Genomic DNA, 26,756 nt, shown 5'->3' with positions numbered 1-26,756 from the left:
CCTGACGAAGGAACAGTGTTTCCGAAAGCTTGTGCATTTACTATCAAATAAACCAGTTGGACTTTAACCTGGTGTTGTGAGACTTCTTACTCCTTCTACACTGTCAGGATTCTATGACAACTGCTTCCTTCAGCCCAGGCAATTTCATCTTAAGTTGCGGATTTGAGAATTAATTTCAGAATAGCCCACCTACCGGGTAACATGCTGTGAGGGTCAGCTGCTGGGGAGCTATCCCCCATGAAGTGAGTTGGGAATATAGCACGTCATTCCCCAACACCGTAAGATAACTTGTTTGTCTTGTTCTGCTGTGATGTGATGGAGTTATTCGTCACGCCATGCTCCTCCCCTCCACCAACACCCCCCTCACCTCAGGAATAAATACGTTGACTGACTGACTTGAGAGCAAAGCACTTAAAGACCAGCAGGGAATACCGGTTAATCTTACCGAGTTTGTGTTCTCTGTGCAAGGTGCTGTCTGAATAATACCTCAACCCGCCTCCTGTTGCAACACCAGCTGAACCTACAGTGCAGAAACTCCTCGTTCTTACTGAGAGCAGCACTTCATCCAGGGTTAAAATCCAACAGAAGGTAGGGGTATTTTCAATACTTTTACACAGTGTAAGTATGGGATTCAAGAATCATTACATGGTGTTGTGAATGGGAAATTCAGTCCCTGTTGATGTACATTCGCCCAGGACAAATTGGGTTCAAAGTTTTATTCCTGGCCAGCTCAGATCTTTGGTTTAAAAGGTGACAGAATAGTTGGTTTCCCCCCACCTCTTCTTCACTGTAAATGGGCAAACACTGAGTCCCCAAGATGAAAAGTCCATTGTCCGCAGGATCAGCTGCCTTTTGAGTTTTCTCTTGCCAGTTTCTCTGTGTTCAAATTCCGTGACCTGAACTGCAACTCGTTCATTAACCCCACGACTGACAGGGAAACTTCTCACTCTCGCGCTCTCTTTCTGGGCTAGCTGCTTTGTTTAATTAGCTGTCACACTGAAACGAAGGTTGACACTTGCAGCCTAGGAACAGGAGGAGGCTACCCAGCTCCCCTCTCAGCCTGCATACCAGGTCCTGGTTATCTGTACTCTCACTCTATCTTCGTTCCATGTTCCCCCTAACAGTGCCTCCATTTTCACAGGACCGCCAGCCTTTTCAGTTTTTTTTTAAGGGAGAGAGTTCCAGATTTCCACTGAAGGTCACCTCTGAATGGCCTGAATGTTAAGTTAATGCACCTTAAGGGCGGCAGGATGGCATAGTGGTCAGCACTGCTGCCTCACAGCGCCAGGGACCCACTTGCGATTTCTGGCTTGGGTCACTGTCAATGGGGAGTTTCGCACATTCTCCCCATGTCTGCATGGGTTTCCTCCGGGTGCTCCAGATTCCTCACATAGTCTGAAAGATGTGCGGGTCAGGCACATTGGCCACGCTACATTCTCCCTTAGTGTGTCCAAACAGGCACCAGGATGGGGTGACCAGGGGGTTTTCACAGTAACTTCATTATAGTGTTCATGTAAGCCTAACTGTGACACCGATAAATAAGCTTTAAAACTTTAAACTTCATTCTGGGCACTCTGACCAGAGTAAATCGTTCTGTCCCCCCTATCAACCCCTCAACTTAAGAACCTCAGTTGGATTACTCCTTAAACTTCTATACTCAATGGAATGGTTGGTGTGACCTGTCCTCATAATACATTGAGATGAAAGGCTAATGAATGAGAAAATCTAAAATGTCTTCTGGGCACCCTGAGTTGCTATTTGCATGACTTTTGTTTGTCTTCATTTATATTCCGTGTGTACCCAAAAAACATTGAACTGATGCTGTCCTGATGTCACAAAACCAAACTGACATGATACAATGCCAAGATTTGAAATGTAGTCAACACAGGCCCAGACTAATGCCCGTGGTCCACTGTTGAATAAAGAAGTGTGAAACAGCCAGACTAACTCAATATTTAAAGTTGCAGGCAGTTTCGTATCAGCTAACTAAAATTTATCAAGCCTTTTCTATTGGGCAATGTCGGAGAGGGTCCAAAGTGGAGGCACATTGGTCATGGAGCGTTGCCACGCCCTGACCGGGATGGCAGAGGAGTGGGTCACCTACCCCCCACAAAGGCTGCAACAGGCAGGAGGGCAGCTGTGACAGCACCCCTAGGTGACAGAGAGATGGAGCAGGGTCCATTTGGAGGGCAGGATCTTTTTTTCATTCATTCATGGGACATGGGTGTCGCTGGCTGGCCAGAATTTATTGACGTGCAGATGCTGGCGTTGGACTGGGAGTAAAGAAGTCTCACAACATCAGGTTAAAGTCCAACAGGTTTATTTGGTAACACAAGCTATCAAAATATAGGGAGCAGAATTAGGCCATTTGGCCCATCAAGTCTGCTCCACCATTCAATAATGGCTGTTAAGTTTCTCAACCCAATTTTCCCACCTTTTCCCTGTAAACTTTGATCCCTTTACCAATCAAGAACCTATCCATCTCTGTCTTAAATACACTCGATGACCTGGCTTCCACAGCCTCCTGTGACAATGAATTCCACAGATTCACAACCTCTGGCTGAAGAAATTCCTCCTCATCTCAGTTCTAAATGGTCGTCCCTTTACACTGAGGCTGTGCCCTCAGATCCTAGTCTCTCGTACTAATGGAAACACCTTCTCCATGTCCACTCTATCCAGGCCTTTCATTATTCTATATGTTTCAGTGAGATCCACCTCCCCCCACCCCCCATTCTTCTAAGTTCCATCGACCCAGAGTAGCATAGTGTTAGAAGATGCGGGCTCAGAAAGGTCACAATGGCTGTTATCGAATTGATATTATTTACCAATCTGCTTCACTAGATAGATTCTGGCTATCGCCTGCACCATCGTATTCTCGAACACAACTGATCAATGGCAAATTGTATTTATATAGCCCCATTAATGAGGCAAGAATGCTTCAAAGAGGTTCACAGGAGTGAATATCGATCAGAAATTTGACACCAGGTCACACAAGGAAATATCAGGATAGGTGACCTAAACCTTGGTCAAAATGTAAGTTTTAAGAAGGATCCAAAATGAGGAGTGAGAAAAGGAAGCGGAGTAACTTATAAGCGCAGAGCTTAGGCCAACTAAGGCATGAACTAAGTGAAGGAGCGAGATTCAGGAAGATCGAGAGGTCAGTATTTGGCAGGTTGTAGGGTTCATAGTATTGTATAATCCCTGTAGTTCAGAAGGAGGCCATTTGGCCCATCAAGTCTGCACCAACCGCAATCCCACTAAGGCCCTATTCCCATAACCCTGCACATTTACCCTGCCAATCCCGCTGGGAGTAATTTATCATAGCCAACCAACCTAACCCGCACATCTTGGAGCTTGGGAGGAAACCAGAGCACCTGGAGGAAACCCATGCAGACGTGGGGAGAACGTGCAAACTCCACACAGACAGTGACCCGAGGCTGGAATTGAACTTGGGTCCCTGGTTCTGTGAGGCAGCAGCACTAACCACCGTGCCACACCAAGGAGGGGGTTACAAAGCTAGGGAAAGGTCATGGCGGAACGGGAATTCAATCTTTAGTCCATGTTCAATGTAAATCCAGCAATTCTTTGTACAAGAAGCCTTTCATGTTTGTTACTGCTTCTAAGATTAACCAAAGTCTTGACATAAATTTGGCTAAGCCCAGATAGGATTTGGAAAACGTGCCTCGTTCTGTTCCGCCAGTGTTCTTTCCAAAGAACCAAGAGGAGTTATTAGATAAATCTGAGCTGTACCTGAGTTTATTTTTGAATGATGTGCTTGACTCTTGACAGGTTGCAACATGTCAAACTACCAGCTGACTTACTTCAAAATAAGAGGGAGAGCTGAAACTGCTCGCTATATTTTTGCGTACAGTGGGATAAAGTATGAAGAGAACATGATTGAAATGGCAGATTGGCCCAATATAAAAAAATGTAAGTAGCGCCGATTGCAAATTGGCAATTGGAACAGTTAAATCCTCTTTTGTCTACTTTTACAATTTTACCTTGCTTCATCTCATGAATGGAAGGAGAGTTTGGATTCCGCTGTGCAGCCCTGCCTTGCCCTGGGATGGGGTCATTTGGTGTCAGAAAGAAAACGAGTTGAATAAGATGTTGTCTTGAAAATTTGGCAGGGCCAGAGGGCTGAATAATTTCAATCTCTCTGTTGGTCGGAGAATGGAAATGAGGTTAATGCTGGAAAGCTTTCACATCCCAGAATAAACAACTCCCCTCACAGGCTGTCAGATCCGTTGTGTTGCTGGGCTGCCTGTGGGTTCCAACAAGACATAAGAATTTTCATCGCTATCCCCAATGCTCAGTAAGAGTATCAGAGAATCGTAACGGTGCAGAAGGAGGTTATTCAGTCCTTCGTGTCTGCACCAGCTCTCCAAATGACTGTGTGCCGTTCCCCTGCCTTTTCCCCCTATAACCAGCTAATGTCAACTTGAATGCCTCATTTGAACCTGCCTCCACACACTTCCAGGCAGTGCATTCCAGACCCCAACTACTTGCTGGGTGAAAAAAGTTTTTTTTTAAATCAAGTCTGCTCCACCATTAAATACAACCATAGCCAATCTATTCCGGCCTCAGTTCCTTTTCTCTGCCATTTCCCCCGTACTCCTCTATTCCTCCATCTATTAGATATTTATCTACCTCCACCACCCTTTGCAGCAGGGAATTCCAGAGACCCATCACCCTTTGTGAGAAGAAATTTCTACGCTAGTTTTAGATGACCAGCCCTTTATCTTGTAGCGATGATCCCTTGTTCGAGTCTCCCCCACCAGTGAAAACATCTGACCATTGACACTGTCAAGCCTCCTCGGGGTCTCACACGTTTGAAGAATGTCATCCCTCGGTTTTCTAATCACCACATTTGGTTTTTTTGCCAAACACTTTAAATTTGAGCCCTCCCATCCTCAATCCTTTCACGAGCAGGGGCAGTTTCTTCTTAACTACTCTGTGCATCCCCCTCATGACTTTGAACATCTTGATCAAACCTCCTCTCAGCCTGCTCATCTTCATGGTGAACAGCCCCAAACTCTCCAATCTATCCTCACTAAAGAAGTTTGCCGTCCATCTTTTTAAACCTCTTCTGCACTCTCTCCAATGCATTTAAGTACTTCCTAAAATGTGATGTGCCAGACATGTACACAATACTCTGGCTGAGGTTTAACCCCATATGCTGGGGAGGTGGTGGGATGGTGGTATTGTCATAGAGTCATCAAGGTTTACAGCATGGAAACAGGCCCTTTGTCCCAACTTGTCCATGCTGCCCTTTTGTTTTAAATTGTCAACAGACTAGTAATCCAGAGACCCAGGGTAATGCTGCCATGAGTTCCAAAATTCTTTTTCTAAATCTCTCTGTTTCTCTCTAATTTCCCACCTTCTTGTGAGCTGTCTCCCTCTAATTCTATCTTTTACTCTTGTTAAAACTGAACTCCAACTCTCTTAAACTGTTTCCATATTCCGCACCCTCTCCTTTCCTTCTCCCCGATGTACTCTATGGCCAGAGTTTTACCGTCCCTTCTGCCAGGGGAATCAGAGCAGGCGAGGTCGGACCATGGGGAGGTCCATTGACCTCGGGAGGGATCTTATGGTTTCGGGATGAGTGGGGCCATAAAATCTCACCCTCTGAATGGTATGTTTTGTCTGTCTTGCATGCACGAAACAATACTTTTCACTGTATGCTAACACATGTAACAACAATAAATCTAATCAACTCAAATCAAAAACCCTCCTTGAAACAAATCTCTCGAACCAAGCTCTTCCTAGGGCATTCCGAGCTAATTACTTATCCTGCCCTAATATCTCCTTATTGTGGCTCAGACACCAGATTTTGTTTGAGAATGCAGAATCTTAAGATATTTTATTATGTTAACAGCAATTTACGAATGCAAGACATAGACCGGAATTTTATTGCCTTGCCCTCCCTGGAATTGGGGCAGGCGAAGCTTGCAGAACGGAATTCTCGGTTGGCCTTGGGCAGGATGTTACAAATCTCACCCGAGCGAGGTCCTTTCATCCTGCCCACATTGTACGATCAAGTTGCAGTGTGCGGTTTGGAAGAAGGATGTTGATTCATGGGTGATTTCAGGGCTGTGGTGAAGGGGTAGGGCTAAAGGATTGGCTTGCTGAGTGCCCCTTCTGGCCGAGTCATCATTTTTTTTCCACAGAATGACATAGAATATACAGGACAGAAATAAAATGTTCCTCTCATTCCATCTGCCTGATCTCAGCCTTGCAGAACATCATCCTACACCATCCTTTTCTCTCATGTACTTGTCCACTCATCTTTTGAAAGCGCTCAGCTATTTGCCTTGATCACCTGTGTTTCCCTTTTGGATTTATTCGTAGTACTTCATAACTAATCACTTTACACGTGGGATTATAAATTGCATTAAAAACCCCTTTTGATTTATCTCGAGTGATATAAATCACAGAGGCAGATGAGACTATGTCTAAATCACTTGGTATGCCTTATTTCCACTATTTGTGTTGTTGCCCTTGTACAAGGCACTTGTCTTTAAAAGTTTATTTATTAATGTCAAAAGCAGGTTTACATTAACACTGCAATGAAGTTACTGTGAAAATCCCATGGTTGCCACACTCCGGCATTGGTTCGGGTACACTGAGGGAGAATTTAGCATGGCCAATGCACCTAACCAGCACATCTTTCAGACTGTGGGGAGAATCTGGGGGAAAGCCATGCAGACACAGGGAGAACGTGCAAACTCCATACAAATAGTGCCCCAAGCTGGGAATTGAACCTAGGTCTCTGATGCTGTGAGGCAACAGTGTTAACCACAGTGCCACCATGCTGTCCTAGTGAGGCTGCACCTGGAATATTGTGCATAGTTTTGGTCCGCTGACCTAAGGAGGGATGACCTGGCATTGGAGGCAGCTCAGAGGAAGTTCACTAGGTCGAATCCAGAGGTGAGGGGTTTGTCTGATGAAGAGAGATTAGGCAGTTTAGGCCCATATTCCCTAGAGTTTAGAAGAATGAGAAGCGATCTAATTGAGGTGTACAAGATGGTAACGGGGAGGGCGGTTGATAAAGTAGAAATGGAGAGGATATCTCCTCTTGTAGAGTAATCTAGAATAAGAGTTTTAGGATAAGGGGTGGCAGATTTAAAGCAGCGGTGAGGAAAATGACTTCTCTCGAAGGGTTAGGAGTCTGTGGAATTCACTACCCCAGAGTGCGTTGGATACTGGGAACTGTTGAGTGAATTTAAGGGGAGAGGTAGACAGATTTTTAAAAATTAGTCATGGGTTCAAGGGTAATGGTGAACAGGCAGGAAAATGGAGTTGAGGCTGACTGGAGATCAGCCATCATTGTACTGGGCAGCACGGTGGCACAGTGGTTAGCACTGCTGCCTCACAGCACCATGGACCTGGGTTCAATTCTAGCCTCGGGTCACTGCGTGGAGTTTGCACATTATCATGTCTGTGTGGGTTTCCTCCAGATGCTCCAATTTCCTCCCACAGTCCGAAGACATGTGGGTTAGGTTGATTGGCCATGCTAAATTGACCCTAGTGTCAGGAGGATTAGTAGGGTAAAGTGCAGGATTACGGGAATAGGGCCTGGATGGGATTGTAAGCAGTGTAGACTTGATGGGCTGAATGGCCTCCTGAATGTGATCAACTAGCAAACATTCAGAAGAATTACAAAATTAATCTGGCATCTCTTGCTGGTTGACGGTGGATCAGTTCCTAGCACTCTTGCCTCTGAGTCAGAGGGTTGTGGGTTCAAATCCCACACCAGAGATTTGGGGACATATATCCAAGCTGATATTCCAGTGAAGCAAAAGTTAAAATTTATTTGTTCATCACAAGTAAGGCTCACATTAACACTGCAATGAAGTTACTGTGAGATTCCCCTCGTCGCCACATTCCGGCGCCTGTTCGGGTCAATGTACCCTAACCAGCACGCCTGTCAGACTGTAGGCAAAATCAGAGCACCCAGAAGAAACTCACACAGACACTGGGAGAACATGCAAACTCCACACAGACAGTGGCCCAAGCTGGGAATCAAACCCAGGTCCCTGATGCTGTGAGGCAGCAGCACTAACCACTGTGCCACCCCCACTGTAGTGGGAGTGGGGGGGAGAATACTGTGGGAGGGCAGCACTTTTGGCAATGCCATAGTGCAGATGAGGTGTAGTGCTAAGACCTCACCTCCCCTCTCAGGCAGTGATCCGATGACACTAATTTAAAGAGCGTCAGGGGAATTTTATGTTGTGTCTTGACCAATGTTTATCTCTGAACCAGTCGCAGTAAATAAAGCTGAAACCATACAACATTTGACAGCACTGAGCAGCTAACTGTGGTGTGAAATATGATAAGCATTAAGTACGCAGTGAGAGCCATTATTGCATAAAGCATTAATTGCAGTAGACTTGCCAGAATGATGCTGTTAAGACAAGCCATGAAATTTAAAATGTTTTAACAACTGCATGTTCAGATCTACAAAGATATTGCGAGTGAGATTTAAGTATGTATAGAAGAAGTCTGGGCACATGGGCTGCCAAAAAATTTGGCGTTAGATCTTATTTTAATAAACATTCACAACAAATTTACAGGGAGTTGGTTTTCACTGGAAGCTTGTGCATTGTTTGGGATCAACTTTGCAACCGATACATGAGCAGTAGGTTCTGGAAGGTGGGGCAATGTCAGAGAGAAAGTAAAGGAAAGGAAATGGTGGGGTGGGGGGGGGGGGGGGGGGGGTGGTGGGGGGGGGGGGGTGGGGGGCGGTGGGTGGTGGGTGGTGAAATTTGCTCTAATTTCTTCAGCTGGCTCCATAGATCTCCTCACAGGCAGCTGTAGAACTGGAGAAACCAGTCAGAATTTGTATGGTTCGTCTAGATTCGGACACGTTTTGTAGTGGGGTCCTGAATTAGGCACGGGAGCTTCTTTTAATTGATCCAGTTCTGGTACCCTGGCACTGCCCACCAGGCATCTTGGAGCTGCCAGCCTGGCACACTCGCACTGCCCACCAGACACCAGGCAGTGACAAGGGACTGGGATCGGGGTCAGACTGGGGGTGGGGCTGGGGGGAAGGTAGGAGGGGGAAGGAAGGGGGGGACTCTCTGCATCGGGGGAGGGGGTCTAGTGGTGGGGCCGGTGATCGGGAGGCCGGTGATTGGAGGAGAAGCTGGGGGGAGTGGGGGGGTTTGAGGCCGGCGATTAGGAGGCTGGCAATTTTGGGAGCCAGTGATTGGGTGGGGGGGGATGGTGTGGGGCAGCCATTCCCATGGTGGGGAAGGCCATGTCCATGGGGAGGGGGGTAGGGGAGGGGGGTTGTTGGAATGCCAACTGATCTCTGAGTGTGCCAGAAGATTGGGCGCGTGGTCAATGGCACCACCCCACCCCCCCCCACCCCCCACCACCCCGAGCTCTCTGCTGCCGGCCTCTCTGGTGGGCTTAGATCCCCCCCCCCAACCACACCTCCCCCCCCCCCTCCCCCCATCCCCGCACCCTGCCCCCCAACCAGGCGCCCCTCCCCACACTGGCATGAATTGCCCAACAGTCTCTGCATTGCACAGAGAGCCACATATAACCGAGACCCAGCTCGCTGTAAAGATGGGTGACAAAACCTCCCATCTTCCTGCTGTTGGACACTTAGAGTTACTTTAGGAAAGTGCCCCCCCCCCCCCCCGCTCCACCACCCTGTCCCCATTGATGATCTTGCCCCATTTGAGCAAAATATACGAGCAGAAAGATTAGAACTCTGTTTGGGGATTATTATATCCGACTTAAAGTGGTGGCTTGGCTGGACTGCAGGACTGGTGTCATGCTGGATGCTATGATTACCCACGGTGGGATTGGACTTAACTCTCTCACTAATGTAGACTCTGCGATTCTCATTCCAGCTCTGCTTTTTAAACAAATTCCAGTCCTGAAAGTGGATGATACTGTCCTCAACCAGAGCACAGCTATTGCAAGATACTTGGCTAAAGAAACAGGTAACGTTCGCCAAAACACTTCATTTCATTGCATGTCTTGTGCCAATATGATCATAATGGGAGTTGATTTTTTTTTCCAGCCTGACAATTATACTTTTCCATCCATTTTCTTTAAAAATTCTTTCTTAGGCATAGCGGGGAAAAAAGCAACCTGGAACAAGCTCAGGTGGACGCCATTGTGGACACCATAAATGACTTCATGAATATGTTTCCCTGGACCGAGAAAGACCTGGCTGTGAAAGTACGATTGAATTTCAGATACTATAAGATGGAGAAGTGCCTGTGGTTTGAGATAAGATTTGCTTTTATGGTACTGTAGCTCAGTGGATAACACTCCTTCCTCTTAGTGGATGGTCAAACCCCAACCCAGAGACTTGAGCATTTACCCTGACATGATGGAGGGAGTGTTGCTTAAGAACAAAAGAAATAGGAGCAAAAGTAATCCATTCGCACCCTCGAACTTGTTCTGCCATTCAGTGAGATTATGGCTGATCTGATTGCAGCCTTAATTCCATTTTCCTGCCCGTCCCCATAACTTTATCTTCCTTGTCAACCAAAATCTGACTAACTGACCCTTGGATATATTGAATGGCCCAGCCTCCACTGCTCTATGGGGAATCATAGAATCCCAATAGTCCAGAAGGTGGCCATTCAGCCCATCGAGCCCGCACCTACAACAGTCCCACCCAAGCCCTATCCCTGTAGCCCACGTATTTACCTTTGACACTAAGGGGGAATTTAACACGGACAATCTACCTAACCTACACATCTTTGGACTGTGGGACGAAATCAGAGCACCCGGGAGGAAACCCGTGGAGACACGGAGAGAGCATGCAGACTCCACACAGTCACCCTCGCTGGAATTGAAGATGTACAGTTTAGGTAGATTGGCCATGCTAAGCTGTCTTTTAGTGTACCAAGATGTGTAGATTGGATGGACTAACCATGGTAAATGTGTGGGGTTATGCTAGGGCCTGGGTGGGATTTTCTGTCAGAGAGTCGGTGCCGACTCGATGGGCCTCCTGATGCACTGCAGGGATTCTGTGACGATTATCTAAAAACAGCTTAGCTGATCACCTTCATTTGACTGCTTGTGGGATCTCACTGAGCACAAATTGGCTGCCACATTTCCTACATTACAACAGCGGCTAAACTTCAAATAGTATTTCATTGGCTGTACAGTACTTTGGATTATCCTGAGGATGTGAATCTCTGCTCACACCAAACAAACACGAGGCTTTTATCTTCCCTGTTTGAAAGTGACAAGTCCATGTTTTTTTCCTATCTGCAGTGATAATCTTTTAGTCTAGGCAGCAAATTCCACAGCAACTTCTTAAAACATAGGCAGCTCGGAAAGTGTGGCAATATCACATTTCTAATCATTTAGCTTCAGCGCTTACAATCTTAACTTCCAAAATAGCGTCCCAGGCAGAATTTGATATGGAGGAGTGGGCGAGGGGGGCAAAAAAAAGATCAGAAGAAATTCTGTTTGGTCAGAGCTATTTCAGAATAGTTTGTTCAGAGATTCTGGATATTGAAGTCTTCGAGCCTCTGACATTTTCGCTGCTCGTGGTGCTGTTTTGAATATCTTTCAGAGCGCTTGCACTCCTCACTGCTGTATGATCCCGAAATAAACAGGGCTCAAGTTCATTAATATTCATTAAGTTCATATAGTATTGGGGTGGCATGGGGGTTAGCGCTGTGCTGCCTCACAAGCGCCAGGGATCTATGTTCGATTCCCAGCTTGGGTCGCTGTCTATATGGATTCTGCACATTCTCCCATGTCTGTGTGGGTTTCCTCTGGTGCTCGAGTTTCTTCCCACAGTCCAAAGACGTGCTGGTTAGGTACATTGGTCATGCTAAATTCTCCCTCAGTGTACCCGAACAGTGTGGTGACTAGAGGATTTTCACAATAGCTTCGTTGCGGTGTTAATGTAAGCCGACTTGTGACACTAATAAATAAACTTTAACCCACACATCTTTGGACTGTGGGAGGAAACTGGAACACACGGAGGAAACCCATGCAGACACGGGGAGAATGTGCAAACTCCATGCAGACAGTGACCTGAGGCTGGAATTGAACCCGGGTCCCTGGCGCTGCGAAGCAGTCATGCTAACCACTGTGCCACCGTACCGCCCCATGTCTATTTTTAAGCGAGAGGTAGATAGATTCTTGACTAACAAGAGAGTTATAAGGGGAGGTCGCAATGTGGAGTTGAGGCCACAATTCTCACTGAGTAGCAGGGCAAGTTCGAAGGACTGAATTACCTACTCCTGCTCCAAATTTGTTAGTATTTATGCAAGCAGAATGTTTGTAACTTTTACTGTCCTATTTGACCCCTGAGCTAAACCTCTGATCCCCAAATGGTCCCCATTGTGAAGAGCACCAACATCAATTGGTGGTGGAGGCAGTGCTTGTATTAAACTGTTGCTATTGCAAAACACTTACAGACTCAGTGAACTGGTTTATTCTGCAAGAGCTAATGGCTTTCTCTTTCTCAGCAAAAGATTACAGAAGATGTCTTCCGCCAATAACATCCCCTTGCTGCTGGATGGTCTGAGTGAGCTCCTGGGAGACCGAATGTGGTTTGTTGGTGATTCAGTGAGTATCATTTATTGAAGTTTAAAATTTGCGTGCGGGGAGATTCATAGTAGAGAATGTCTGTGTGGAGTCAGCATGTTCTTCCTGTCTCTGTGTGGGGTTTCCTTCAGGTTCCCTCCAACAGTCCGAAAGACGTGCTGGTTAGGGTGCGTTGGCCAAGCTAAATCTTCCTCGGTATACCTGAACAGGTGCCGGGTGTGGGGGATTTTCACAGTAACTTCATTGCAGTGTTAATGTAAGCCTACTTGTGATGCTAATGAAATAAACTATCAGAATGATTGGCAGGGTAAACATGTGTGATTACGGGGAGAAAGGCCTGGGTGGGATTATCGTCAGTGCTGGTTCGATGGGCCAAATGGTCTCTTCCTGCACTGTAGGGATTCTATGAATATCAAGAGGGACTGAATGGCCACCCTTGGCTGGGAAGCTTCCCCACAGCGAGTGTTGCTGTGATGTACCAGCCCCACTTAATAATCTACAAATATTCAATTATCTAGGTTCATGCATCTTATTCTGGGATACATAGAATCCATACAATGCAGAAGGAGGTCATTTCACTCCTTGGGCAAAACTTTACAGCCGTTTTATGTCTGTTTTGTGGCAAGAAAATGTCATAAAACCGGGCATAAAGCGACCAGTGCGATAGGCGCCGGTTTTCGCTACTGGCACGATTTTACAACACCTGGAATTCAGGGGCAGTGAGCCTCTTGCTGGAAATGGGCGAGAGGCTGAGTAATTTATTTAAATTTATTAAAATCTTGTATTTAGTGAGCCTGGTGCTCAATGTCCAGGCTCGCTTGCCTCCTTGGCCTTGCGGAGAGAGGTTCTCTCCGGTGAGGAAAACACCTGCTCCCCATGAATGGGGGAAGAGTTGTACTGGCCACCTGCAAAGCAGGAGTACCTCTTGGGCCAGACTGGCGGTGCCACCTTGGTACCTGGGCAATGCCCTGCTGTGGGGCCTGTTGGGGTGGAGCCTGTGGTGGCAATGCCAGGGGTTGGGGCCTGTAAGGGGGGGGGGGTGAGAGGCCCACTGCCACTCTGCATGCAATCTCTTACCCACCCTGTCCCCGCAACCTTACACATTTAGCATGGCCAATCCACCTAAACCTGCATATCATCGGACTGTGGGAGGAAACCGGAGCGCCAAGAGGAAACCCACGCAGACATGGGGAGAACATACAAACTCCAAACAGACAGTGCCACAAGCTGGGAAATGAAACCGGGTCCCTGGCACTGTGAGACAGCAGAGCTAACCACTGGGCCACCGTGCCACCATACAGTACATGAGTAAGTTGTGACACCATGTAATGTATCACATGTTTGATGGAGCTGTAGCTCCCCAAACTGCTCCATCATTGGGAATTCTGTTGCCTCCTGTCTGTCTGATTCAAGGATAGAGATTGATTGTTACGACCCCTCCATAACAAGCAACTGAGAGGGCAAACCTGTTCTCAATTCATCTAGCAATTCACGTTTCCCTGTGAATGACCACATCAGTGACTGGAGAGCGAGCAGTCAATCCCTGTGGGAGATGGGAGAGAGAAACATCGATCCTTAAGAGACGGAGCAAAAACTTTAAAATAGGGTGCCTAAAGGATAAACTACACACAGCGGGGATAATCATTTTCTTTTAAGCTGGATTCATTTCACCTAAGCCTTCTGCCTCATTCCTCAGGCACACCTAGCAAGAAAGTGACTATTGGGACTAAAGAAATAACTGGAATTAAGAAACCAAAAGAGAAAATGCTGGAAAATCTCAGCGGGTCTGGCAGCATCTGTAAGGAGAGAAAAGAGCCAATTTTTTGAATCCAGCTGACCCTTTGTCTGGACCTTTCTCTGAACCAGCTTTAACAAAGGGTCATCTGGACTCAAAACGTCAGCTCTTTTCTCTCCTTACAGATGCTGCCAGACCCGCTGAGATTTTCCAGCATTTCTGTTTTGGTTTCAGATTCCAGCATCTGCAGTAATTTGCTTTTATTTAATTGGAATTAAGAATCTACTGATGATCATGAAACCATTGCCAATTGTTGGAAAAACCCATCTGTTTCACTAATGTTCTTTAGGGACAGTAAGAAGTCTCACAACGCCAGGTTGAAGTCCAACAGGTTTATTTGGAATCACGAGCTTCGGAGCACTGCTCCTTCATCAAGTGAGTGAAGTCCGCTCCACTCCACTCACCTGAGGAAGGAGCAGCGCTCCGAAAGCTCATGATTCCAAATAAACCAATTGGACTTTAACCTGGTGTTTTGAGACTTCTTGCTGTACCCACCCCAGTCCAACGCTGGCATTTCCACATCATGTCTTTTGGGGAAGGAAATCTGCCATCCTTATCTGGTCTGGCCTACATATGTCTCCAGACCCACAGCAATATGGTTGACTCTCAACTGCCCTCTAAGGGCGAATAGGGAAGGGGAATAAATGCTGACCCAGCCAGCAACGCCCATGTCCCATGAATGAATAAATAAAACCAATTGTTTATAGGAAACTCTATGCGGCCATTTTGAAAATAATGTGTTTTTGTTTTTAGGTTACTTGGGCTGATTTTCACTGGGCCGTCTGTTCCATCACCCTCACCAACCTAAGTGCTGGGATCTTGCAGAACTATCCCACATTGTTAGCTTTGAAAGAACGCGTGGAATCTCTCCCTAAAATCGCAGCCTGGATAGAACAGAGACCGAAGACGCCACTGTAAAATCACAGCATTGACTTTTGCTTAAAGGCACTTGTTACAGTTCATAAAATGGAATTGTATTTTCTAAACGACAGTATAATTCTTTAAACTGTACTTTCTAATAAGTCTTGGTTCTGTAATAATGGATTTAAAATATTTAACTTTTAAGTTTCTCATTTCTAAACCATTTATCCTTAACCTATCTGAGGAGGACATATAGACCAGACTTGTTTTCTCTTGAATTGATTTGATTTTTGATTTATTATTGCCACAAGTATTAACATACAGTGAAAAGTATTGTTTCTCACAAGCTATAGAGAGAAACATACTGCTCATAGAGGAGGAAATGAGAGAGTGCAGAATGTGGAGTTCCAGCCATAGCTAGGGTGTAGAGAAGGATCAACTTAATGCAAAGTAGGTCCATTCAAAAATCTGATGGGAGTAGGGAAGAAGCAGTTCTTGAGTCAGTTGGTACATGACCTCAGACTTTTGTATGCATGGGGTCCTTAATTATGTTGGTTGCTTTGCTGAGGCAGGGGGAAGTGTAGACAGAGTCAATGGATGGGAGACTGCTTTGTGTGATGGATTGGCCTACATTCAAGACTTTTTGTAGTTCCTTGCATTCTTAAGCAGAGTAGGAACCGTACCAAGCTGTGATACAACCAGAAAGAACGCTTACTATGGTGTATCTGTAAAGGTTAGTGAGAGTTGTAGCTGGCATGCCAAATTTCCTTAGCCTTCTGACAAAGTAGAGGCATTGGTGGGCTTTCTTAAGTATAGTGTCGGCATGGGGATACCAGGACAGGTTGTTGGTGATCTGGACACCTTAAAACTTGAAGCTATCAACCCTTCCTACTTCATCCCCATTGATGTAGACAGGAGCATGTTCTACTTTACACTTCCTGAAGTCGATGATAATCTCCTTCATATTGAGGGCGAGATTATTGTTGTCGCACCAGTTCACCAGGTTCTCTATTTCATTCCTGTGCTCTGTCTCGTCATTGTCTGAGATCCGACCCACCACGGTGGTGCTGTCAGCAAACTTGAAAATCGAATTGGAGAGGAATTTGGCCGTACAATCATGGGTATATAAGGAGTATAATGCATACACAGTCTTGAGGGAAAGGAAAAGATTAAAGGGTGATCTAGTGGAGATATTTAATGATTATCAAGTGTGATAGGGTAGATAGAAAGAAATTAACCCTCTGAAAAGGGAGCATGAACTTAAAATTAAAGCTAGGCTGTTCTGGGATGAACTCAGCAAATATTTTTTTCACAAAAAAGGGAGTAGAAATCTGGAACACATTGTCTTAAAGTATGGGATATGGGACAAAGGTGACCTTATCGAATGGCTGAACAGGTTCAAGGGATTGAATATCCTTCTCCTGTCCTTACGTTAATAAAAGCAACTGATGGTTTTTAGAACTTGAGTATTGCTGAAGAAAAGAGGCATGCTGTCGAAGCTTTTCATTTTGCACTCATCAGGACAGCTTTGCAAGAATACCACTGTAGAGAGATCAATTTATACTGCATGAGAAGAGAGTGCTGATTGGTTGGCAAGTGGACTCTGATTGGTAGACATGTTGCCATAGAGAGTGTACCAGGGAACAGTTAACTATCAAGCTTTTGTTTAAATTGAAACCAGGCAGGTCGACCCTGATTGGCCAAGGCATTGCCGGGGGAATGAACTAGGGAATGGCTGTCCTTGAGCTTTAATTTAGTTGAAGAAAGGTGCAATGTGTGGATATATCTGTGTTCGGTTCCCCATGGCAATGCCTTGACAAGAGTCAATCTATCTGGTTTGAATTTAAACACCAGCTTGGCAGTTAACTGTTTCCTAGTGCATTCTCCATGTCAAAACTCTACAAAACAGAGCTCACTTGCCAACCAACCAATCTGCACTCTCTTTTCATGCAGTGTAAATTGTTGCTCCTTTTACTATCGATGTTCTTGCAAAGCTGTCCTGATGAGTGCAAGATGAAAAGCTTCAACATCACATCTTTTTCAGAAATATAGACATGATTTTAATCATTGTTTTGCTTTGGGTGAAATGGGACAGATGCTGTCAGGTTGTTCTTTTCATCCAGTCACATCCGGGTGTTTTTAATGGAATGCTGTCTTCCTGGCGTTAGGGTGAAGGATCTTAAAACACAGATGTGAATATATCCGAGAACAGAAGGAGAGTAGGCAAGAGCTGGTTGAAACAAATAGAATGTAAGTTTGAGATTTTATAGTGACTTTAGGGCAGCACAATGACACAGTGGTTAGCACTGCTGCCTCACAGTGCCAGACACCCGGGTTCGATTACTGGCTTGGATCACAGTGTGTATCGAGTTTGCACATTCTCCCCATGCCTGTGTGGGTTTCCTCCTGGTGCTCTGGTTTCCTGCCACAGTCCAGAGATGTGCAGGTTAGGTGGATTGACCATGATAAATTGCCCCTTAGTGTCCCAAGATGCATAGGTTGGGGAAATGAGTAGAGTAAATGTGTTACGGCAATAGAGTGGGGTTTGCACCTGGGTAAGATGTTCCATCGGAGAGTCAATGCAGTCAATTGGTCGAATGATCCCCTTTTGCACTGTAGGGGACTATGACTATGAGTTTAAGGAATTACAAGAGTGATAAAAAGACTCGAAGGGTGATAATCTTTGGCCTGTTCTTTTGCTGGATCTGCTTAGGAAGATTGAGGTAGGGTGGCTGGTGAATGAAGGGCTCACATTATCGGGTGTTCTGAAGTTCCTTAAAAGTTGTAATGAAACAAAGGCCTTTGTTTGAACCAAATAACACCAGTGTTCTTGTAGGGCAGGTGATGTTTGTTTGGGGGAAGAGGATGGGAAAGAGCACTTAAGCTAACACGATGGGTGTAGAATAATAAAGGTCTAGGTTTTAGTATAAAGGAGAACAGGATTAGAAAAGCCCTAGGAATAGAAGCAGAAAGATTAGGTGAAGTGAATCAGAACAATACATTATCAAAGAAGAAAGAAGGGGAAAATCTGATATGTTCTGGATTGAATAAATGATATTAAAAACTGTAGATCGGGAAAAATATAAGGGTCAATGCCACCAAAATTTGGAGTCAAGATCGAGTGCTATAGATGTGAATGTACAAGCATCCAAATTTGGAGAATTGGAAGCATAAGAACATAAGAAATAGGAGCAGGAGTAGGCCATCTGGCCCTTCGAATGATAGCATCTATTCCCAATCCAACAGCCATCTTAATCATCACTTTAAAAGATACCGCTGCTTACCTCAACTACTTCATCTAAACAAACTACCTTTACACACTTGAGCTTACCTCTTAACCACCTGTCCAGGCTGTAGATTCTTTCTTCATACCTCATGCTCTTTGCTCCAGCATAGATTCAACTAGTGCCCAATACAATACCCAGCATCCAATTCATTATCCATTATGGCTAATTGGGAATCCAGATGTGGCCAAGCTAATTGTATTTGACTAGTGAATAAGGAGAGTATCTGTAATGCGTATTTAGAATTTGTTTATGCATTTGTTAATAGAATATTGTGATGAAAAAGTGTGTGTGTGTTGATTTGATCTCAAGTGCTTTATTGAATGACAGGAGGCATATAAGAACATAAGAAATAGGAGCAGGAGTAGGCCATCTGGCCCTTCGAGCCTGCCCCGCCATTCAATAAGATCATGGCTGATCTGTCATGGCTCAGTTCCACATTCCCGCCCTCTCCCCAAAACCCCTAATCCCCTCTCTTATCAAAAACCCATCAACCCGCGTCTTAAAGATATTTAGCGAGGCAGCCTCCACCACCTCAACGGGCAGAGAATTCCAGAGATTCACCACCCTTTGAGTGAAGAAGTTCTTCCTCAACTCCGTTCTAAAACGCCCCCCCTTTATCTTGAGGCTGTGCCCCCTAGTCCTACTGTCTTTTCTGAGTGGGAAGAGTCTCTCCACCTCTATCCTATCCATCCCATTCATCATTTTATACGTCTCAATGAGATCTCCCCTCATTCTTCTAAACTCTAACGAGTACAAGCCTAGTTTATTCAGCCTCTCCTCATAGCTCAACCCCCTCAACTCTGGTATCAGCCTAGTAAACCTCCTCTGCACTCCCTCCAGGACCAAAATATCCTTGCGTAAGTACGGCGCCCAAAACTGCACACAGTACTCCAGCTGCAGCCTCACCAATGCCCGATATAGCCTCAGCAAGACCTCCCTACTTTTATATTCAATCCCCCTCGCTATGAAGGCCAGCATCCCATTTGCCTTCCTGACCACCTGCTGCACCTGCAAGCTGGGTTTTTGTGACTCATGCACAAGGACCCCGAGGTCCCTCTGCACTGTCGCCTGCTGCAGTTTTTCTCCACGTAAGTAATAGTCCTTCCTACCATTATTCCTACCAAAGTGGACCACCTCGCACTTGCCAACATTACATTCCATTTGCCAGTTCCTGGCCCATTCGCCCAGCCTATCTAGATCCTTCTGCAGACTCTCCACACCCTCCGCACAATTTGCCTTCCCACCAATCTTGGTGTCATCAGCAAATTTCGACACCCTACACTCGGTTCCCTCCTCCAGATCATTTATATAAATGGTAAATAGCTGAGGCCCCAGCACCGACCCCTGGGGCACTCCACTAGTCACCATCCGCCAATCCGAATAGCACCCATTGACCCTCACTCTCTGCCTCCTATTTGACAACCAGTCCTCTATCCACGCTAACGCCCTACCCCAAACTCCATGTCCCCTGACCTTCTGCAATAACCTCTTGTGAGGTACCTTGTCAAACGCCTTCTGAAAATCAAGAAAGACCACATCCACCGGCTCTCCTCTATCCACCGCCCTAGACACATCCTCATAGAACTCCAGTAAATTTGTCAGACACGACTTCCCCTTAACGAAACCGTGCTGCGTCTGCTCTATCAAGCAATTCCCCTCAAGATGCCTCGCAATTTCCTCCTTGATGACGGATTCCAACATTTTACCTACAACAGTCATTAAACTAACCGGCCTATAATTCCCCGCCTTTTGCCTGGCACCCTTCTTAAACAACGGCGTAACATTAGCCATTTTCCAATCTTCCGGCACTTCCCCGGAATCCAGCGACGTCTGGAAAATAACCACCAAGGCATCCACTATCACCTTCGCCATTTCTTTCAGAACCTTCGGATGCATTCCATCCGGTCCTGGGGACTTGTCCACAATCAGCCCCCCCCCCCCCTCCAGTCTGTCGAGCACCACCTCTCTAGTAACAGTAATGTCATTAAGACCCTCCAGTCTTACCACCTTTCCATCTCTAACATCCGGCAAATTATTCACGTCCTCCTCTGTGAAGACCGAAACAAAAAAGTCATTCAAGACCTCAGCCATTTCCCCATCCCCTACCACTAAGTCCCCCTTCTCATCCTCTAAGGGTCCAACGTTCACCCTAGCCAGCCTCTTACTTTTTATATACTTTTGCTATCCTTTTTATATTAAGCGTTAGCCCAGCTTCATAGTTTCTCCTACCCTTCTTTATCAATTTCTTTGTCAATCTTTGTTGACATTTAAACCTCTCCCAATCCTCTTCTCGCCCACTACCCTTAGCTACTCTAAACGCCTCCGCTTTTAATTTAACACTTTCCTTCACCTCTCCTCCTATGGTCCTTTTTGACCATTGGAATAAATTTCTGCTGAGCACCAAGAAAGATCTCCTTAAAGATCCTCCACTGCTCCTCAGCAGCCCTACCTTCCAACGCGCTCCCCCAGTCCACATTCGCCAATTCTTCTCTCATCCTACCATACTCCCGTGTTCAAACAAAGGACGCGTGTCCGGGAACCCACTTTGTCGTCCTCCATCTGCACCAGAAACTCTACCATACAATGATCACTCTCCTCAAGAGGATCCTTCACCGCAAGGTCCCTGATTCTACCCGCCTCATTACATAACACCAGATCCAAGATAGCTCGCTCCCTCGTCGGCTCCAACACGCACTGTTCAAGGAAACTATCCCGGCAGCATTCCAAGAACTCCTCCTCGAGCCCACCGCGTCCAACATGGGTTGACCAATCAATACACAGATTGAAATCCCCCATAATTACGGCCGTCCCATTCCTGCACGTCGCACTTATTTGCGCGTTAACAGCCCGCCCCACCTCCAGATCATTATTCGGGGGCCTATAGACGACACCCACCAGCGTCTTCCTCCCTTTGCTGTTCCTAATCTCCACCCACAACGATTCCACTTTCTGCTCTTTGGCTCCAATATCATCCCTTGCTACCACCCTGATGCTATCCTTAATCAGCAGAGCTACGCCCCCCCCTTTTCCCTCCAGCCTATCCTTCCTAAACACTTGATACCCCTGGACATTCAGCTCCCAGTCCCCGTCACCTTGCAGCCACGTCTCTGTAATGGCCACCAGATCATATCCATTTGTGTCGATCTGCACCACCAGCTCATCCACTTTATTCCGAATGCTTCGTGCATTCAGATAAAGTGCCTTCATCCCAGCCTTCCCCTGGACCCTATTCATACTCACGCCCCCTATTCCCTTTAATATTGGGACATCCTCAGCCTCCACCCTTACCTGTACCCTCTCCTTAACTTTAGGCCTCGTAATGTCACCTACCCTCACACCCTCCCCCCCGCTAATTAGTTTAAAGCCCTGTCTACAATCCTCTTTACACGATTTGCCAGGACTCTGGTCCCAGCACGGTTCAGACCCACCCCATCCCGCCCGAACAGGTCCCACCTACCCCAATACTGGTGCCAATGCCCCATAAATTCAAACCCATTCCTCCCACACCAATCCCTGAGCCACCCATTCACTTCCTTAATCCTGTCAACCCTACGCCCATCTGCACACGGTTCAGGCAGTAGCCCAGAGATAACCACCTTGTCGGTTCTACTTTTTAATTCCATTCCCAGCTTTTCATACTCCCTCCCCAGATCCTCCCTTTGCATTTTGCCTACGTCGTTGGCACCCACATGTACCACAACGACCGGATTCTCACCCTCCCACTCCAGGTTCCTCTGCAGCCCAGATGCGACATCCCGGACCCGAGCACCAGGCAGACAACACACCCTTCTGTGCACTTTGTCATTGTGACAAAGGACAGTGTCAATACCCTTCACCCCACTATCCCCAACTACTACTACGTTCCTTTTCCCCTTCTCTTTGCCTATGTCCTGCTGCATCACTGTACCGTGTGCAGTTTGCTCACTGACCTCACCTCCCTCGTCCTCGTCCACACTGGAAGAAAGAACCTCAAACCTGTTATGCAGATTGAGAGGCTGAGGCCTCCGCTCCCCACCCCCCTTCCTCCCCTCTCCACCCCCCTTCCTCACTTGCACCCCATTGACAATGGCACCCTCTCTCCCCCTGATGAGCCTCAGCGTCTGTAGCTCAGAGGCCAGCTCGTCTACCTTGAGCTGGAGCTCCTCCAGCAACCTGCACTTACTACAGATGTGGTCACTGGGAAGGACCCTGGGGTCCACCAGTTCCCACATCATACAGAAATAACACATCACATGCCCCTCCATTAATCACTGCAGTAGTATTGAAAATTTCCACACAAACTTACCTGGCCCTTTTTCTCTCCAGCTCTTTTGATCTTAAGCCCTAATAACTCACTCTGCTTCCCTCTCACTCTGCTGCCCGCTGTCTACACCAGGCCTCCTTTTAAACCTGGCACTGATTTAAAGCTTGCTCCCCCTCAACTCCCTTCTAACCACTCCCTCAGAATTCTTAAAGCAGTAAATACAAAAAGCCCACAAAAATGCTTTTAAATGATTTAAACAGTTCTACAAGGTTAGTTCTTACTACAAAGTGCTTTAAACTTATTTAAACAGGCTTTTAACAGGTAGTTTCTTATCACACACATGAAGAATATTTACTCATTATCTGAGCGTGTTAAAGCATTTTCTACTCAAACATCGTCACTGCAGCCATATCTGTGACTAGCCAACAACTTTTAATGTATATGGACAAATTGACTGAGATTGATGGAGCCATTGAACAAGCCTGAATGTGCTCCGAATTACACTAACAACCAATTTAAGATTGACCTTGAAACGTGACCCATTTACACTTGCTAGAAGCTATGTATATAAAAACGTGCGTACGCAGAGCCCTGTTCTCTGCATAGGAATAAAAAGTTCAGACATTGCACTTTTTTAAACAAAAGCATGGGGCACAACTGTTCCCTGGTGAATTCCCCATGGAAATGCCTCCACTAGAGTTGAAATGACTTTCTGAATGCAAACAAAAGCTTGGGGGATAACAGTTCTCTGGTGCATTCTCCATTGTAACACCTCAAGAAGTGTACACTTGCCAACTAATGAGCACTCTTCACTCACGCAGTCTAAATTGTTGTTCCCTTTGGTGTTCGGTAGCCTTATGTCCGTCCTGATGAGTGCATGTAAAAAAGCTTTGACAGCATTTTATTTTCTCCCCAGCAACGCTAACATTTCTCCATTGTGACCAAAACATTCCTCTTTTTAAAGTGTCGCTGTATTTCCTAAATCCAATAGTTGTCTATTTCATTATCTGAAAAATTAAAACTAAAGGTGAAGGGATTCATTGATTTAAATTTCCAATTCTCCTGTGTGCTCACAATGCAATATAATTTACCCGTTTGCTGATATCATGGCTATTGGATACCCGGACATCCCCTTGACCTGCTGCAAGATTTAAAACGGTTAGGAAAGGGGAAATTCATACCACAGATCACTGGATCTTTGTGGGCAGCTTTGCTAGAATTCAGTGATGAGTCCCATTACTTCAGAACTGACCACAGTTCCAAACCCGACGTGGCAGGGTAACATACCACTGCTTTATCCGACCATTATTTCTCCAACTGGATTTTTGCATCATTGCATTTGTCTGCCCACCCGTCATCCGGAAGGGAATTATCCACAGAACTGAAATGTCACCAGTGAAGAGGACATTTTCGTTGCATCCAATTAAAGAGTCGAGTGCAGACAGCACATCAGAATGTGCAGAAAATCATAAAAACAGGGAGGATAGCTAACAGCGACAAGGTTTGTAAACAATTACCAAGCAACCTAGACAGACCAGGCGAAGAAAGGGGTGCTAATGATGGATGTCAGGTTTACAAGCGAAAACAACACTGAATATATAAAATTTAGGACAGGCTTGTCTAACCACCAATTCACCCCCTCCCTGCCACCACACCCCCCAAATTCCCCAGGCCTAGAGGCCACAACCTACCACTAGAAGTCAACAATCACTCTTCAAATTATGAGCAAGATGAATGAAAGGTCTGCAAGCATCTGCTTGTGCTCTCAGAGACTGATTCTTCTGCCACTTTTAAGAACAAAGAACGAAGAACAAAAAAAATTACAGCATAAGAACAGGTCTTTTGGCCCTCCAAGCCTGCACTGACTATGCTGCCCGACTGAACTAAAACCCCCTATCCTTCTGGGAACCGTATCCCTTCATTCCCATCCTATTCATGCATTTGTCCAGATGCCCCTTAAAGCTTTTGCTCATCAATGGGCTTGTCAGCAGCAAATTCAGGAGACAATCAGTTTCTGATTGGATGAGGACTATAGGCCTGGGAGCAGCCGGAGGTCAGCTAGGTCCACCAAGCGAAGGGGCCTGGCTGCCATCTCCTGATTAATTCCTTCTGGAGCAGTGTCCAAATGTTCTGGGGGTGGGGGGGCTTGTGTGTGTGTGTGTGTGAACGAACGAGTCTGTGCATGTGACTGAAGTCTGTGTTCGAAAGAGATAGAATTGCTGAAGCTAGGTGATTTTGAGAGTGAGAATCCAGGGACCTGGTTGGAGACGGAAACACAAACCAGGCCTTCCCTGTCTTCTCTTCCCAAAAAGCCATCCACACAGCAGGTTGGGAAAGGCGGACAATGCAGGCTGAAAGGCACGTCACTTCCTGCGCCTGCTTTTGTATGATTTCTGCTAAGGGCAGCATAGAATAATGACCACCAGAGGCAAATGCAAGGTCAGTGCTTGTTAAACTCAATTCCTCAACTAAGAGCTAATCCCCACACCTTTCCTGGTGACCCTGGGGCCTAGGCTGTCTCTCTCAAGCTCTACTTAAGTGGAAGGGAAAATTAGAAAGACTTTATTGATGAACTTTGCTAATTAGCACATTTTAATGGAAGTTTTATTAATTATTTTACTGAAATTCATTGCATTGACATTTAGTGTATAAAATCTTACATTACTGAAATTAGATCATTGGTGCAATGAGAGAGGAAAAGAATTTATATGTACACCCCACCCTCACAGCATCAGGGACCTGGGTTCGATTCATGGCTTGGGTCACCATCTGTGCAGAGTCTGCACGGGTTTCCTCCAGATGCTTTAGTTTCCTCCAGATGCTTTAGTTTCCTCCCACAGTCCAAGACTGGTTAAGTGCATTGGCTATGCTAAATTCTCCCTCAGTGTACCCGAACAGGTGCTGGAGTATGGCAACTACGGGATTTTCACAGCAACTTCATTGCAGGGTTCATGAAAGCCTACTTGTGACAATAATAAATAAAGATATCAGTAAGGTTCATGACATTTAATATTACATCATCTGCACCAGAGGAGATGTAACTGAGGATGCAGAGTGAAGTGTGAAAATTGCACAGATACTGGCCATAATCTTTCAATTCACCTTTGATACAAGGGGTGTCAGAGGATTGGAGAAATTACATTTTGGTTCAAAAAAGATTGCAAGGATCAAGAGGTTATTCAGTTTAATTTCAGGGGTGGGAGGACAGAATTGTCAGTAGGACAAGTGTAGACTAATTGAGGAAGAACCCCAGCATGGATTTGTTAATGGGAAGTCATGAATGTAAGGTAACAAAGGATTGCTGAGGCTGTGATCTACACAGACTCCCAAAAGTGGCTCGGTAAAGTACCACACAATGACTTAAACTTGGGAATATAGGGCACAGTTTTAAAATGTACAGATGGCAAAGTTTGCAAGCATTGTGAGAAAGATGATGATTGACTTTGAGAGGGTATGAGCAGGTTGTTGAAGTGAGTAGACAGAAGGCAGATGAAGTTTAATGCACAGAAATGTAAAATGACAATTTGTTCAGAGAATGACAAGAGGCAAAGGATAGAATTCTAACATGTGGGCAGGAGCAGAGAGATCTGAGGGTATAACGTGCACAAATCATTGAAGGTGGCAGGATAGGTTGCAAAAATGGCAAATGGAATCCTGGGCTTTATAGAGGCTGAGAGTACTAAAGCAGTAATTTATGATGAACTTTCAAAAACACTAATTGGATCTCAACTTATTGTGAGACAAATTATGGGCACAAGGGTGTGAAGGCACAAAGAAGATGAAAGTGGTTCCAAGGGATGAGTGAATTTAAATATCTAGATAAATTGAAGAGACTGGGGTTTGTTCTCCTTGAAGGAAAGGTTGAGAGCAGATTTAATAGAGATGTTCAAAATCATAACACACAAATTAAGATGGAAGGCAAAAAGAATTAATGGTGACATAAGAGAAATAATTTTCTATGCAGTGAATGCTTAGGAATGCATCCAGTGAGTGGTGGAAGCAGATTCAAGAGAATACTTCAGCACAAGAA

General features: G+C 45.7%; 1 protein-coding gene across 1 annotated transcript; it reads left to right on the top strand.

Annotated features, from left to right (window-relative positions):
• The first annotated feature begins 401 nt into the window (after nucleotides 1–401).
• LOC145350849 (hematopoietic prostaglandin D synthase-like) lies at nucleotides 402–15,721 on the top strand. Its single transcript, XM_080200219.1, is given in 8 exon segments — nucleotides 402–588; nucleotides 3,790–3,930; nucleotides 9,867–9,959; nucleotides 10,089–10,099; nucleotides 10,102–10,200; nucleotides 12,462–12,485; nucleotides 12,487–12,561; nucleotides 15,089–15,721. Coding segments are annotated over 7 exon segments (600 nt in total). The 5' UTR covers nucleotides 402–588; nucleotides 3,790–3,797; the 3' UTR covers nucleotides 15,254–15,721.
• Nucleotides 15,722–26,756: the final 11,035 nt, after the last annotated feature.

The sequence above is a fragment of the Carcharhinus amblyrhynchos genome, chromosome 1, assembly GCF_965287045.1.
Source record: "Carcharhinus amblyrhynchos chromosome 1, sCarAmb.v2.hapA, whole genome shotgun sequence".
NCBI classification, from domain to species: domain Eukaryota; kingdom Metazoa; phylum Chordata; class Chondrichthyes; order Carcharhiniformes; family Carcharhinidae; genus Carcharhinus; species Carcharhinus amblyrhynchos.
The sequence above is the reverse complement of the archived record's forward strand: the minus strand, read 5'-3'. Positions and strand labels throughout refer to the sequence as shown.